The sequence below is a fragment of the Somniosus microcephalus genome, chromosome 33, assembly GCF_052327205.1.
Source record: "Somniosus microcephalus isolate GS21.2 chromosome 33, FLI_Smic_1.0, whole genome shotgun sequence".
Lineage (NCBI taxonomy): Eukaryota > Metazoa > Chordata > Chondrichthyes > Squaliformes > Somniosidae > Somniosus > Somniosus microcephalus.
Genome location: NC_141019.1, coordinates 10,518,766 through 10,535,610, shown reverse-complemented (window position 1 = coordinate 10,535,610; position 16,845 = coordinate 10,518,766). Strand labels below are relative to the sequence as shown.

General features: G+C 44.9%; 1 protein-coding gene across 1 annotated transcript in view; it reads left to right on the top strand.

Moving 5' to 3' along the window:
- Positions 1-16,845, top strand: part of LOC147096963 (SWI/SNF complex subunit SMARCC2-like) — a 166,174-nt gene that overhangs the window by 121,465 nt on the left and 27,864 nt on the right. Inside the window, exons 7-9 of the mRNA XM_085972519.1 lie at positions 236-311; positions 8,083-8,214; positions 9,214-9,329. Of these exons, the coding sequence (XP_085828645.1) occupies positions 236-311; positions 8,083-8,214; positions 9,214-9,329 (324 nt within the window). The remainder of the gene's footprint in view (positions 1-235; positions 312-8,082; positions 8,215-9,213; positions 9,330-16,845) is intronic.

The window sequence follows — 16,845 nt, the reverse complement described above, 5'->3', positions numbered from 1 at the left end:
AAGATTTAACTTATAAACAAGGTTTTCTGGTAATTGTATATTTACCAGGATGCTGATGGAACATTGTTACGAGCAACAGTCTAGAGCCTGGAACTGAAAAGTTTTAATGCCTTAATAACATTTTGTTATGGAGTAATGGTATTATTACAAAGAATTTGTAAGTGATGATATTAGCACTGTGGCCAAGAGTACTGTATTGCGATGTTGAAATTCTTCCTGTGTTGTGTCCCTCCAGTTATGATACGTGGATTCCAGCCAGTGAAATTGAGGCATCAGTTGAGGACCCCCCACCTACTGAGCGACCCCGGAAGGTTTGCAGATTTATAATTCCTAATATATTAAAATGTACATATTTATAATATTTCTTCATGAGAATTTGAAAGATTTGGCGCACATGTTGCCCATTCATGCATCTATGTTGCTGTGTCTGAAAATATTGAACCATTTTGGATATTCAATAAAGAATATTGTAAACTGAGCATAGGTAACGCAGAATCAAAATCTGTTTATTTTGCTGTTTAGGTCGCATTCAAAACTTAGAAAGGCCTGTTTTATTTAATCAGAAAAGGCTGCTGTTGTGATAATACTGGGCTTTCTGAATGCAGCATCCTCCACCATGACCCTGTGTCACCAATAGTTGCTGCAGCCTCTTGCCTACCCCTCTCAGGACTCCAAGCCCCCTTCACCCTCTGCAACCCCTCCCCTGGTGTTCCTACGACATGGCTGGTCTTGTCCTTCTTAGTGGTAGATGTCGCAGAGCTGGTAGGTGCTGTCGAGATAAGCTTGGCGAGTTACTGCCAGTGCATCCTGTAGATTGTACATACTGCAACCAGTGTGCCAGTGGTGGAGGGGATGGATATTGAATCCAGTAGCCAGGGTGCTAATAAAGCAATGTGCTCTGTCCTGGATGGTGTTGAGCTTCTTGAGTGTTCCAGCCCTACCACCCTCCGAGATCTCTACGCTCCTCCCAATTCTGGTCTCTTGTGCACCCCTGATTTTAATCATTCCACCATTGCCGGCCGTGTCTTCTGTTGCCTAGGCCTGAAGCTCTGGAATTCCCTCCCTAAACCTCTTTGCCTTGCTACCTTTCTTTCCTCCTTTAAGACACTCCCTTAAAATTGACCTCTTTGACCAAGCTTGTCCTAATATCTCCTTATGTGGCTCAGTGTCAAATTTTGTTTTATAACGCTCCTGTGAAGCGCCTTGGGATGTTTTACTACGCTAAAGGCGCTGTATAAATGCAAGTTGTTATGGTTGTACAGGGAGTGTTACAGGTGAGTGCTGCTCTGCATTGGTTCGACATATTGCCCTAGAAATTGGTTCTCACCGGCCTGCCGGTGCAAACTGAGCGCAGGGAACATTCCCTGCACTGGAATGGGTAGGCCCAAGGCCCACCCAATATTGGGTCTCATTTGCATCAGACCGGCGAGCTGAAGACACCTTCTTGGCGTCCCCGGGTAGCTCGCCAGCGAAGACATTTCAATTTTGGGCCGCTGCCAGTAGCGACCCTCAGGTACATCTTAGTTGGTGTGGGGGGGGGGGGGTGGGGGGGGAGTGATCGAGAGGGGAGGGCGTGACCGGGAGAGGGTGTGTGAGCGGTAGACAGCAACGACCCCTGGTTTTACTGTGGAGCCGGATGTTGCAGCCCTGCGGCTCCCGGCTCCACATTCAGATATATATTTTTTACAAAACTTGACTTTTTGGTGGCGGTCTGGAGTGGTCCCTTTAAAGACCTGCTGGTTACGCCGCATGTAGGCCTGGTTTTCCTGAACACAGTTCAGGGCAGCCCAATTTTACACATGTGGCCTCAAACAGGGGTTAGGCACCCTGTTTGCACATGGAAAGGACCTAATGATATCTATATAGCAATATGGCAGGCGGCAGACCTCCGGCTCAGAATGTGCGCATGCAGCCTGCCATATTGGATGCTTTTGTGCCCATTTTACACCTGTAAAACAGGCACAGTGACATTGAATTTCTAGGCCATTTAGTGTTGAGACTCTTGGGTCTCTTTCAGCTTCATCCTTAACTATTTCCACACCATTCATGGAGTACATTTGTCGCCAATGTTTCCTTCCTATTTGCAGAACTTGACACTTTTTTTCTGCATTAAATTTCCTCTGCCATTTTCTGTGCATATACAAATTTTGTCCAACTCGAGCTGTAATTTCTGAGCTACCGCCTCCAATTCTGCTGCCCCCAAGTTTGATATTGTCTGCAAATTTGATCACTTCACATTTACAACAGTACAAAGAAGGTTCACTCGGTTAATCCCGGGGATGAGGGGATGGACATATGAGGAGAGGTTGAGTAGATTGGGACTCTACTCATTGGAGTTCAGAAGAATGAGAGGCGATCTTATTGAAACATATAAGATTGTGAAGGGGTTGGATCGGGTGGATGCGGGGAAGATGTTCCCGATGATGGGTGAAACTAGAACTAGGGGGCATAGTCTTAGAATAAGGGGCTGCTCTTTCAAAACTGAGATGAGGAGGAACTACTTCACTCAGAGGGTGGTAGGTCCATGGAATATGCTGCCCCAAAAATCTGTAGAAGCTACATCATTACATAAATTTAAAACAGAAATAGACAGTTTCCTAGAAGTAAAGGGAATTAAGGGTTACGGGGAGCGGGCAGGAATTTGGACATGAGTCTAGGTTCGGATCGGTCATGGCCCTGTGGGTAGCGGAGCGGGCCCAGGGGCCGTGCGTGTGTCTAATTCTGTTAGATTCAGGAGATGGTTCTGTGATAGTGGATTGGTGGTTAGGATCAGATCAGCCATGATCTTATTGAATGGCGGAGCAGGCTCGAGGGGCCGATTGGCCTACTCCTGCTCCTATTTCTTATGTTCTTATGAATCCAAGTTATGAATGTAAATTTGAAACAGTGGTGGTCTCAACACTGACCCCTAGGACACCCCACTCAGTACTTCCCCCCTCCAGCCTCACATAACTCCTCTAACAAGTACCTGTTGTTTTCTACCCTTCAACCAATTTCTTACCATATCAAAGGTTTACCCGCAATTCCCACAGTTTTGAGTTTAACTAAAAGCCTTTCATGTGAAACTTCATCAAATGCCTTCTGGAAGTCTGGGTCAGTAATGTCATTGAAATTCCTGCAGTCCACTTGGGCTGTCACTTCCTCAAAGAAGTCAAGGTTTGTCAGGCAGGATCTTCCCTCTCGGAATCCATTCTGATTGGTGTTAACCAGGTTATTGTTTTACAGATCATCCTCAAGTTTACCCCTGACAGCTCCTGGGCCTCCTGCTCATTGTGTGTAATATTTATGGATATAAAGCTTGGAACTATTGTTTTAATTGTGAGACAAAGGAAATGCAGTATTTGAATTGGAATTTTAAAATAAAATAAATTCTTAAATGAAAATAATATTATAAAATGATGCCACTTACCTGCAAGGAGCAAGGTCTTGGGTGTTTGACACTCCGACCTGGTTCGGCTCCATTCCGAGATAGCTGACAATGCAACTTGGAGAGGAGGATTTCCCTTTGTTTCACACCATGTCCAGTTTCACCTTATGCTAAAATAGCCTCGGGCTCACTGGAATCCAGGAAAAACTGACAACAGTACATAAGCCAGGAACAGGATAGTTATTTGAAACACACATGTAAGCATGAGTTTGAGACCCATATCCTCTCCGCATACTTCCACCTATCTCAGCCCATCTGCCACTGAAATCCTTATACATGCCTTTGTCACTTCCAGACTTGACTACTCCAGCACTTTCCTTGCTGACCTCCACCCCTCACCCCCATAAACTTCAACTTGTTCATAACTCTGCTGCACTTATCCTGTCCCACACTAAGTCCTGCTCGTCTATCACCCCTGTGCTTGCTGACCAACATTGGCTCCTTCTCTTTAAATCCCTCTATGGCCTCACCCCTCCCATCTCCACAGCCTTCTTTTCTTAAACTGCCTCTGACTCCAGCCTCTTGTACATTCCCTCTACCCCATCATTAATGGCCATGCCTTCAGCCAATTGGATCCAAATTTCTGTAATATCCGTCCCTAAACTTCGCCGCCTCTCCCCTCCTTTAAAAATGTCATCAAAACCCATCTCTTTGATCAAGAGTTTGGTCACCCCTCCTAATCTCTCCTTTCTTGTCTTGGCATTCATTTTCCACATATGCCTTCCGTGAAGTGTCTTGGGTCATTTTTTCGTTAGAGGCGCTATATAAATGGAAGCTGTTTTTGAGTTACCATGACCACTTTGCTTCAGTCAAAATCAGGGGAATTTATAATGGGGAACAAAGAAATGGCAGACCAATTAAATACATACTTTGGTTCTGTCTTCACAAAGGAGGACACAGATAACCCCCCAGAGATGTCGGGGAACATAGGGTCTAATGAGAGGGAGGAACTGAAAGAAATCAGTATTTGTAGGAAAATGGTGTTAGGGAAATTGACGGGATTGAAGGCCGATAAATCCCCAGGGCCTGATAATCTACATCCTAGGGTACGTAAGGAAGTGGCCCTAGAAATAGTAGATGCATTGCTGGTCATCTTCCAAAATTCTATAGACTCTGGAACAGTTCCCATGGATTGGAGGGTAGCTAATGTTACCCCACTATTCAAAAAAGATGGTAGAGAGAAAACGGGGAATTATAGACCGGTAAGCCTGACATCGGTAGTGGGGAAAATGCTAGAGTCCATTATAAAAGATGTAATAGCAGAGCACTTGGAAAACAATGACAGGATCAGACAAAGTCAACATGGATTTACAAAAGGTAAATCGTGCTTGACTAATCTACTGGAATTTTTTGAGGATGTAACTGGTAGAATAGATAAGGGAGAACCAGTGGATGTGGTGTATTTGGACTTTCAGAAGGCTTTCGATAAGGTCCCACATAAGAGATTAGCGTGTAAAGTTAAGGCACGTGGGATTGGGGGCAAGGTACTGACTTGGATAAAGAACTGGTTGGCAGACAGGAAGCAAAGAGTTGGAATAAACGGCTCTTTTTCCGAGTGGCAGGCAGTGACTAGTGGGGTACCGCAGGGATCGGTCCTAGGACCCCAGCTATTTACAATATATATAAATGATCTAGACGAGGGAACTAGATGTAATATCTCCACGTTTGCAGACGACACAAAGCTGGGTGGGCGTGTGTGCTGTGAGGAGGATGCCGAGAAACTCCAGTATGATTTGGACAGGTTGGGTGATTGGGCAGAAGCATGGCAGATGCAGTATAATGTGGATAAATGTGAGGTTATCCACTTTGGCGGCAAAAACAGGAAGGCAGATTATTATCTGAACGGCAATAGATTGGGAGAAGGGGAAGTGCAACGAGCCCTGGGTGCCCTTGTGCACCAGTCGCTGAAGGTAAACATGCAGGTGCAGCAGGCGGTTAAGAAGGCAAATGGTATGTTGGCCTTCGTAGCGAGAGGGTTCGCGTACAAGAACAAGGATGTCTTGCTGCAGTTGTACAGGGCCTTGGTGAGACCACACCTTGAGTAGTGTGTGCAATTTTGGTCGCCTTATCTGAGGAAGGATGTTCTTGCCATGGAGGGAGTGCAGCGAAGATTCACCAGACTGATACCTGGGATGGCAGGAATGACATATGAGGAGAGATTGGGTCGATTGGGCTTATACTCGCTGGAGTTTAGAAGAATGAGAGGGGATCTCATTGCAACTTATAAAATTTTAACAGGACTGGACAGACTGGATGCAGGAAGGATGTTCCCGATGGCCGGGGAGTCCAGAACCAGGGGTCACAGTCTAAGGATAAGGGGTAGGCCATTTAGGACAGAGATGAGGAGGAATTTCTTCACCCAGAGAGTGGTGAACCTGTGGAATTCTCTACCACAGAAGGCAGTGGAGGCCAATTCATTAAATATATTCAAGAAAGAGTTAGATATATTTCTTAAGACTAAAGGGATCAAGGGATATGGGGAGAAGGCAGGGACAGGGTACTGAATTTGGATGATCAGCCATGATCTCATTGAATGGCGGAGCAGGCTCGAGGGGCCGAATGGCCTACTCCTGCTCCTATCTTCTATGTCTATGTTTATTCAATCCTTCTCAACATAAACCCTCAAATCCCATTTACTGCTTTGAGGTATTTTTTTTAAACTTGTCCACCCACTTTTAAGGATTTATTTATCTGCACAAACAAATCCTGTTGCTCCTCCATTGCAATATTACCAAAATGGATTGCCTCACAATTTCCTGCATTAAACTGCAGTTGTCATGTAGCTGCCCAATCTCTGAGCCTGTTTATGCACTCGTGACGTCTCCTGCAGATAGCAGAAGCAGTATTACATATATATAAAAATTAATTCGAAAAGGGTATAGTGCCAGAGGACTGGTGCACAGCTAATGTGATTCCTGTATTTAAAAAGGGAGATGGAACAAGTCTAGGGAACTACAGACCAATTAGCTTAACGTCGGTGGTAGGAAAGATAATGGAATCCTTACTTCAAAGATGTGATAAAAAAAATCTAAAAACTGAAAATATGACGAGTAGTCAGCACTGATTCCAAAAGGTAAGGTTGCTTGACCAACCTTATTGAATTCTTTGAAGAAGTAACAGAAAGGGTAGATATGGGTGATGTAGTAGACATAATATATTTGGATTTCCAAAAGGCCTTCGATAAGGTACCACATAGTAGACTCATGACGAAGGTCAGAACATGTGGAGCCAGGGGACAAGTAGCAGAATGGATAGCAAGCTGTCTACAAAACAGAAAACAGAGAGTAGGGGTTACTCAGACTGGCAAAAGGTGGAAATTGGTGTTCTACAAGGATCAGTGCAGGGACCATTGTTGTTCACCATTTACATAAACAATTTGGACTCGGGAATCGGAAGCACAATTCCGAGAGTGTAGTTAGTACAGAGGAGGACTGCGACAAAATGCAGGAAGACATTAATAAATTTGCAGAATGGGTGTGTAATTGGCAAGTTAGCTTCAATTTGGATAAGTGTGAGGTTTTACATTTTGGTTGGAAAAATAAGAAGGCCACATTCTCCTTGGAAAATAAGAGTCTAAATGGTGTAGAGGAACAGAGGGATCTGGGGGTACAGATACACAAATCACTAAAAGTAGCGACGCAGGTTAATAAGGCCATAAAAAAGGCAAACCAAGCACTGCGGTTCATTTCTAGAGGGATAGAATTGAAAATCAGAGAAGTTATATTAAACTTGTATAGAACCTTGGTTAGACCACACTTGGAGTACTGTGAACAGCTCTCATCTCCATATTATAAAAAGGATATAGGCACTAAAGTATAAAAAACATTTACTAGAATGAACCAGAACTGAGAGGGCATACCTATCAGGAAAGATTGAGCAGGCTGGGACTCTTTTCTCTAGAAAAGAGAAGACTGAGGGGTGACCTGTTAGAGGTCTTTAAGGTTATGAAAGGGTTTGATAGGGTAGACATAGAGAAGATGTTTCCACTTGCGGGCGAGACCAGAACTAGGGGCCATAAATATAAGATAATCATTAATAAATCCAATAGGGAATTCAGGGGAAACTTCTTTACCCAGGGAGTGGTTAGAATGTGGAACTCGCTACCACAGGGAGTGGTTGAGGTGAATAGTGTAGATGCATTTAAGGGGAGGCTAGATAAACACATGAGGGAGAAAGGAATAGAAGATTATGCTGAAATAACAACAGAAAACGCTGGAAAAACTCAGCAGGCCAGGCAGCATCCGTGGAGAGAGAAACAGAGTTAACGGTCGAAGATTATGCTGATTGGGGGAGATGAAGAGGGGTGGGAGGAGGATCGTGTGGAGCAGAAACACCGGCATGGACCTGTTGGGCCGAATGGCCTGTTTCTGTGCTGTAAATAATATGTGATACTCCACCACCTCCCTTTCTAATGGTAAAACCCCTTCCTCATTGGCTACTGTCTTTTTGCTGGTGGGTTGAAGAGGTGAAACAATGCAGTGATGGATTGTTTGCATTTTAGCAAAGAAAGAAAACCGGTTCCTTCCCTGCCCCACTTTCTGCTGACAGTGGTATCTGAGCTTTCGGGAAGATTTCCAGTATTCATCCAGTCTTAACTCTTGTGCAGGTATATGGACTGATTTTCAATACTAACTAAACTTCCTGTTTATTGAAAGGTCCATGCTAAGTGGATAATGGACACCGACACCTTTAATGAATGGATGAATGAGGAAGACTATGAGGTGAATGATGACCGAGCACCTGTTGTTCGAAGGAAAAGAATTTCTGCCAAAACATTAACAGAAGAGGTAATTCCCTCTGTTTTCCAATTTACCTCTTTTATAACTTGAGCTGAGTTTCAGTCAGTGGAGGATTTGGCCGTGTTACTTGTGACGCAATATTGTTTTTTTCTGAAGATTGTTCCTTTTGGTGGTTATGTTTAAATTTGAACTTGCAATGTACTTTGGTAAAAGATGAAAGCTTTCAGAACAGATGTTCACTATATTTTGTTATTTGAAAATAGTTAGGAAGAAAAAAAATCATTTGACTTCAGGTAAATGTGTACCTAATCAAAAGTTTAAAAAATCAAATACAAGATCCTATCCTGTTCGCTTTCCTAAGTCGGGAAAATGGTAGAATCTGGGGGCGGGCACCCAACCCGCCTCCATGCCATCTTCCCAGGAGGCGGGTACCCGACCCGTGCCGGGTCCCGTCTCCTCGAGGCGGGAAGGGGATTACAGCAGTGGGTCTGCGGGGGTCGGAGGTGAGTGATGGGTGCAAGTGTGGAGCGGTAAGTATGTGAGGTGAGTGAAAAGCCGTAGAAAAAGTTTCCTTACCTTTGTTTCTTCCTGCAGGCTTCAATTGTTGGGGATCTCTCCACGGCAGAGATGTCAGAATGGCTGCTGCATTCTCTGATGCAACAGCCATTTGATTTCTGCTCAGGAAATAGGTTTGGTGAGTCTTGAATACAAGGACTCACCAAACAACAGAGAATGTCCGTGTTTGACAGCTTCTCAAAGCTGTCAAACAATGACAAGTCATCTGTCAAAAATTTTTGACAGATGAAACGTCATACGCTGACGTTCTCTGTCACCGGCTTTCCCTTAATTGGCCTGCTAAGCCCGCTGGGCGGGCTTAACAAGGTCAATCAAGGGAAAATAGCGTGGGTTGGCCGGAAATCGATGGAGACGGGACTAAAACCCAACAAGCAGCAGTCCTGCCTCCAACGCGCCCCCTTGGTGATTTGGTGCTTTCAGTGAGAATGAGGTTGTGTGGAAGATGAGTGACTCTTAAACATTTATTCAAAGGTGCACAGCCCTGACTCAGATCGGAGAGATAAGAAGGGAAGCAGTCACAAAAAGAGAAAACGTTCCCCTTCTCCTTCTCCTACACCTGACTCCAAGAAAAAGAACACCAAGAAAGGGTGAGGCACTCCCCTTGTCTCGGGAAATTGTTACTTACTTTAAAGTTAGAAATGTTAAAGGTTTGTTTTCCTCCTGTGCAAATTTCTTAGGCAAAATCTAGAAAGGTATACCAACATTCACGTCTCTCAGGCTGCTGACCCAGACTTCACCCTCTGAAAGAAAGTGAAATGATTTCTTTTTCATAAAAAAAATTAGGCACATTAACAATCTTATACCACTCAAATATTTGTCAAAATATGAAACACTTAAAAGAGCAATGCTATATGGCCACTGTACAAAGATTGCAAGTGGAAGGCTGTGTTAGATCAATGACTTGGGATTGGGGAGATTGAGGAAGTTTAAAGGAGCAATGTCAGGTTTTGATCCAATGTTAAATTTGAGTGCTGAATCTCTCCAACCTTGTTACTCTGAGTTACTGCAGAGCATGTTTACTGTTCTTGTAAGCCCTGCCCTGTTGTTAAAGCTAACTGCAGCCAAAAAGTGGTATCCATAGAAATAGCATTTAGAGGTGTTGGTATGTGCTGATATATTGTGAGAATCACCAATTATTGCAATACACTGCCTGGAATAGCTTCTGGTCCCAGGAAGCCCTCTTCAAAACAAAAATCATCATTACATTTCTGGGAGCAGTAAAAAGAGTAGTTAATGTATTACTGAAGTAGTGCTATGTTCAGGTTATTAATATACTGAAATAACTAAAAGTCTCACACACGTCCGTCACACGTCCAAGTATCAGATATGCAAAGTGTACGTCACATTCTCCATCACGCATCCTTGATTGGCTCAAATCTATTTATAAAAAGCAACAGATGGTTATGAATTGAATGATGTTGGTTGCCTGAAATATTACTGAAGAGGTAGTAAAAATATCAATGACGAATTAGTAAACAGTTATCAATAAACAGCCAGCAAGGAGGAGAAGGGGAACTAATTAAATTACTCAAAATACTATTGGGGGAAAAAGAAATCCTTTCGGCCGCCATCTTGCTTTGCCAGTAACCAGAGGAAATTAAAAATAAGGTTTCGAACACAACAAACACACAAATACTTAAATAATTCCCAAACAAAACGATAAATTTACTCAAAGAATTCTCTGTTTTCTTGGAAATTTGACCAATAAGTTAGTTCTCCAAGGCATACCCTCACTTGGGGGCCTGGGGCTTGGTTTTGCTCCATTCCTGGAGGTTGCTTTATACAACTGGACTGTATTTTTTGGGTATCCCTGCATGTACAACCTCTGTGTTCAGTAAAGAAAATGGAGAATTCTCAGCCTGTTTTTTATTGCATTTACTAGGTCACTGCAAACCTTAAAGTGTACATTTAACGACATTTATAATCTATCTACTAGCCGATTTCCCGAGGTGTTATTCTTGGCGTGTCAGTGGATACACTGTTTTATAACAAGGCTGTTATGCAGATTGAATTATCAGGCCCACTGATTTACTGTGACTAAGTCAGATTCTGTTTTCATTGCATGGTGTCCTGGGCTTTTTACTGGTGTTCTGGGGATTAAATTATGCAATTCTGTCCATTTTCCCATGAAAACTTGAAATCAGTTGTCATTATTATTATGATTTATTATTAGTTCCTTCATCTACATCTTTAATGATGGGGGGGACACTTTTTCTGTCTCTCGCACATCTCTTTTTCTCTCTTTCTGTTTCATTTTCTCTTTTTCTCTGTCTCTTCCCCTCTCTCTGCATCCCGCTCTCTCTTTCTGTCCCATGCACATGCGTGCAAGCTCGCTTTATCTTGCACTCTGTGTCCCATTATTATTCTGTCTGTCTCTCTCCCCTTTCTTAGTCTGTATCTGCACCTTTCAGTGGCCCTCATTTTTTCTCTCTCTGCCCCTTTCTCGCTCTGTCTCTCTCTGTGCTGCTGTCTGTCTTTCTCACTCTTTCTGCCTCACTGTCTCTCTGTGCTTCGCACTCTCTATCTCTGTCACTCTCTGCCTCATGCTCTCTGTCTCTCGTTCTCTCTCTGTGCCTCTTGCTTTCTGTCTTTCCCTCTTGTCACTCTCTGTCCCTCTCTTTCTGAGTCTTTCTCATTCATCTTCCATCCTACTTCTTCTTAGTCTGATAAATTCTAAAACTTATCTGAGAACTGATGTATTTACCTGAAAAGAGGAAGATTTGTAAGTGTAGTGAAGCCAAAATGAAGAGGCTTTTCCGTGTAGAAAAATAAATTCATTATTTTGCCTTTGTAAGTTCAGCTGATCTCTAGTTTTTTCTAAACCCTAAGCAGTTGAATTTGGCTATGGAGAATAACTAGAATATAAAACTGTATTATCTTAAGAAAAAAAATGAAAATTTGTTGTCCAGTGTGTTTTGGGAAGAAGTCAGAAATTCTGACATGGGACAAACAACAGTAAGAAATTGCTGCTGTATGGTGGGAAATTGTGTGCACCACGCACGCTCACACTGCAGCGTCTCCCTGAAGCTAACAGTGACAGCTGTCGGTCAAAACATAAACTTCAAGCCCAGGCTTTAAAAGGGGCCGAGGCCTTCATGTAAAAACATTAATGAAGATACTCAAACAAAAGAAACGTTATAACCAAGCGTGATTGTTATTGTGAAATATGTAATTTTTTCATGTTTTCAGTTTGTTCAGAACCTTATTTTGGAAATTTCAGTTACTGTGCAAAAAATGGCGGACAAAAGACCTTAGAATTTTTATTCTAACAATTTGATTGGTACACTTAGATAGCCTTCCCCTTTGAGAATTTAATCTGAGTGAATCCCAGTGAATAAATATGAATGTCACACAATTACCTGGAGGAAATTTCCTTGAGGTGGAATAAATTTGTATGTCACCCAATTAACTGGAAGAAATTTAGATAATAAATTAGAAACTGTTCTGCATAAATTTATAATGAATACATTGGGTGGCAGAAATGAGGCAAGTAGAAGAAATAGGTGTAAAACAATAAAGTGTGATGGAGAAAGTATTACAGGAGGTATTCAATATGCAAGATTTTTAATATGTACAAACACATCTACCGTGGTATTACCCAGAGTGAATCAGAGGTTTTATAAGAATAGGAGTGTTACACCAAGTAGTATTACTGGGGACACTGATTTATCAGCATTAGGGGGGCACTGGGAAGGGAGCCTGATGTCTGTCAGTACTGATGTGGAGTCCCAGGGCAGAACCAGGAGCAGGCAATTTTTTAAATTTAACAGCAGCAGGGACAGAGGCAGAGTGCTGAGCTGGGGAATAGAACACAGCCCAAGAACAGAGCTGGGACCTAGGCAGGCAAAGCAGAGAATATGCTTTAAAACTTAATGGCAGCAAAAAGCAGCAGCACTACCAGAGGATGAGCATATATTTTTTAAATAACTGGCAGAGCTGTGATCGGGGCTAGAGGGAAAATATTTTTTAAAGAGCTGTGTGAGAGGAGAAATTATCTTTTTAAAAGAATGGGAGTTAGCATTTTTTTGAGCTGGGGACAGGGCATGCCAGAAGAGTAATTCTTTATAGCCGGTAGAGCCAGCAGCAGGGCCGGAGCCCAAGTCTCTTGGCAGGCGGAGCCAGAAACATTTTTTTTTAGATTTAACAGCCAGAATAACCGCAGTAACACACATTATTTAAATAAATCAGTTGATTTCCACCTTGAGTTGTGTGGGCAGCAGAACAGAGGTAAAAGCAGAATTGTGTTGTATGAGATTGAAGAGGTAGAGGGGCACGGTGAGGTGCAGCAGTATCACCTAGTGGTAGGAGGCCTGCAATTACAGCATGACAGATAAATGTTGACATCAAATTTTCCTATTATAACTTGTTCATATGAAAAGCATTACTCACAATTTTGACACAGGAAGCAAGGAAGTGAGCTCTAATGAAGATGCAGTAAATTGTAGATAAATATACAACTTTTGCACCTAATATCTGGCATATTTCAAGTGTCAAAAATGTATTTCTTTAAAAAGCTAGTTATTTCCTGCTTTTTTTTAAACATGCACAACCTTTACCCAAGGACAGAAGCCAAGGATTTACATAGCCTCTAATAAAGATGTGCAGAATTAGAGCGCTTCACCAAAGGAAGAACACCTTAAAGGTACAGGCCAGGGTGAAACATGGCTCCATCTTAACAGCTAAACATCATAACTATGCTGCAGACCCCTTGAGTAACACCACGGTAGATCAGGTAGTATTTCAAAAAGCATTTTTTGGTTGAGATTTCCTACAGCAGCCAAATAAAATTAAAATATCACTAAAATTTCAGCTGGCAGGGAAAACCCAAATGGGAGTGTCTTGTCCTCTATCTTGCTCTCCCTTAACACCCTTTCTCTCGCCTCTCGTTCCCTTTTTCTCCTCTTTCCCCGTCTCTCCCCACCCCTTCCTCGTCTTCCCTCCATCTTTTTCTCTCATCCTCCTCTTTGCCTTCTCATTTTCCCTCCTGCCCCCTTCGCCTATTTTCCTATCTCCCCCTCGTCTTCTCTTCTATTCCCCCTTCTCCGCTCGCTTCATCTTTCTCCTCCCCCTCTTTATCTTTCCTCCCCCTTTCTCCATTGACCCCCTCTTTCTCCTTCCGACCGCCTCTTTCTCCTTCCGACCGCATCTTAACCCATTCGTTGTCTCCCTTGAATGCGTTACTGTCTCCTGCCTACCCCCGCCGCCCAACACACTTTTCCCCCGCCCCCCTTCACCTTGTTCTGCTTTTTCTGGTCCTGAGCACTGTACATTCCTTTTCTCTTCCCTGTTCACCTGTCAAGTCTAATAATACCTATTTACCTTCCATGACCCCTTTACATCTCACGTCCCTTGTGAGTTCCTCTACCTGGTTCACCAGCGCCATTTCTATACTTCTTGTGTCCTTCAGATGGCTCTTCCTTACAGTAATCGAATGTTTCTTTTCCTTCTCTCCACTGTCTCTTCCCTCACCCACTTATTCTACGCTCCCTCTAGTTGGTCCCTTTCTCTATCGTTGGTTGTCTCTCTGACTAGATTGTGTGCTAGCCAGTTATCAATGAATCTTTGACAAATTAGCAAGACCCCTGATCCAGTTCTTCAGCTCTTGATTAGCAGATATATATACCAACAGTGCCCAGTCTGAATCCCTCAACTCTGCTAACTGGAAACATCTTTTATCCTCTTCATTTCTTGTCAATTTAACACAACATTTAAGTAACTTTTACAACTTGAAGGATCTCAATATATTAGTTTTACATCTTTTTAAAGGTCCTTCCTATTTAATCTATATATATAAATCGGTACATCTGTCATTCTGTCTGTCATTCTGTCTGTCATCGCGTGTGCGTCTGGCGGGCTATGCGCTCGAAAGTTACAGGGCGTACCTACGCGCGCGTTACCTCCAAAGAAAGCTTGCGCTTCCGAGACGGTTTTAAGCGTATTTAAGTTTCGGCCGGGCTAAAATCGCGCCCGCGGTATCCCAAAAACCTTCAACATTCCGCTCATTAGCATCTCATTATCCGCTCATTAGCGACAGAGTGACCTCGAGGTCGACCAATCGTACGGCGGCTTGCTGCCGCGTGCGGCCGGGCCCTCCTACGGTCGAGTGACGGGACGATTGACCAATCCTACGCTTTGGTGACCTGACGGTCGACCAATACCGCGTGTGTGGGCGGGCCTTATCGTTCTGAACCAAGGTGAGTCGCCGCCATCTTGCTTCCATTCTTTTTCCTGCTTTCTGCGTCTTTCTTTTCAAATATACATTTCCACCAAAATAAAATTGAATTTATTAAATTGTTTTTTAAAAAATCACTCATTTGTTAATATTTTCTCTAACCTGAACATTCTTTTTCCTACCTTTCCCCGTTTTTTTCTTAGGCCTCAAAGCCTGCGCCTTTCTTGCCCAGCCAGGCCCGAGCTAGGTGATTGCGCTTCTGCTAAGCTCCTCACACCCCCACCCCCCGCCCCCCCCCCCCCCGCCGTGTCACGTTACCCAGGGCAACGGCGTCAGCCACAAGGGTCAGGGTGCGCACGCAGCAGGAGCAGGTGAGACGCGGCGTCTCTGTTCCGCGCTCGGGGGGGGGGGCGGGGCTCGGCCGCCGGCCGTCTCTCAGAACAGCAATCGGGCTCGGCCGGGGGGGGCGGCGGGGCTCGGCCGCCGGCCGTCTCTCAGAGCCGCAATCGGGCTCGGCCGGGGGGGTGCGGGGCTCGGCCGCCGGCCATCTCTCAGAACCGCAATCGGGCTCGGCCGGGGGTGGGGGGGGGCGGGGGGGGGGGGGCTCGGAGAGCGGGGCTCTCGGCCGGGGGGGGGGGGCGGGGCTCGGAGAGCGGGGCTCTCGGCCTGGGCCCCCGCCCCGCCGCCCCCCCCCCTTCCCCCCCCGCCCCGCCCCCCCCGCCGCCCCCCCTTCCCCCCCGCCCCCACTTCCCCCCCCGCCCCGTCCCCCCCTCCCTTCCCCCCGCCCCTTCCCCTCCCCCCCGCCCCTTCCCCCCCTCCCTTCCCCCCCCGCCCTCCCTTCCCCCCCCCTTCCCCCCCCTCCCTTCCCCCCCCGCCCTCCCTTCCCCCCCCCTCCCCCTCCTCCCCCCTCCCTTTCCCCCCCTCCCTTTCCCCCCCCTCCCTTTCCCCCCCTCCCTTTCCCCCCCTCCCTTTCCCCCCCTCCCTTTCCCCCCTCCTTTCCCCCCTCCTTTCCCCCCCTCCTTTCCCCCCCTCCTTTTCCCCCCCTCCTTTCCCCCCTCCCTTCCCCTCCCTCCCTTCCCCCCCGCTCTCTGCCCCCCACCCGCTCTCTCTCTTCCCCCCAGTCGCTCTCTCTCTTCCCCCCAGTCGCTCTCTCTCTACCCCCCAGTCGCTCTCTCTCTTCCCCCCCGGTCGCGCTCTCTCTCTCTCTTCTCCCCCCACCCCCCCCCCCCCGCAGTCGCTCTCTCTCTCTCTCTCTTCCAACAACAACATGCCCTCGAAAAAGCCTCGGCACCGCCGGGCACTTCAGCTAGTAATATATAATGCAACAATCTAAAATTACCTTCTACCCTATATAATTAAAAGTCTTGCATCTGGCGCATGTGTCATATCAAAGGCATGAAACCTGAAAATGTGACCTTAAAATTAACACCTCAAGGCATTACATGCTGATAGAGAAAAAAGTTGTGTTTGGTGGAAATAACCTGTTAAGTTGCTTAAATATCTGATTGAACAAATCAAAAAGTAATACAAATTGCCACTGAAGAATGAGCAGCCATCAGAAAATCGAGCAATCAAATTCACATTTTTTTAATGTTATCATTTACTAGCCACAAAGGAGAACAAAACTGACCAATGAAATTCGTTAAATTTTGTTACACTTTTCAACTGCCACCTTCCTTCACTTAAGCCAATGCATACAGATAGAAATCAAATTTATAAGATTACACAATTCTGAAAAAAATCACCAGATGTGTTCAAAATTTTGAGGGGTGTTGATAGAGTAGATGGGGAGAAAGTGTTTCCAGTGGCAGAAGGGTCGGTAACCAGAGGACACAGAGTGTAGATCATTGACAAAAGAACCAGGAGGGAGATGAGGAAAATTGTTTTTTACGTAGTGAGTTGTTGCGATCTGGAATGCACTGCCTGAAAGG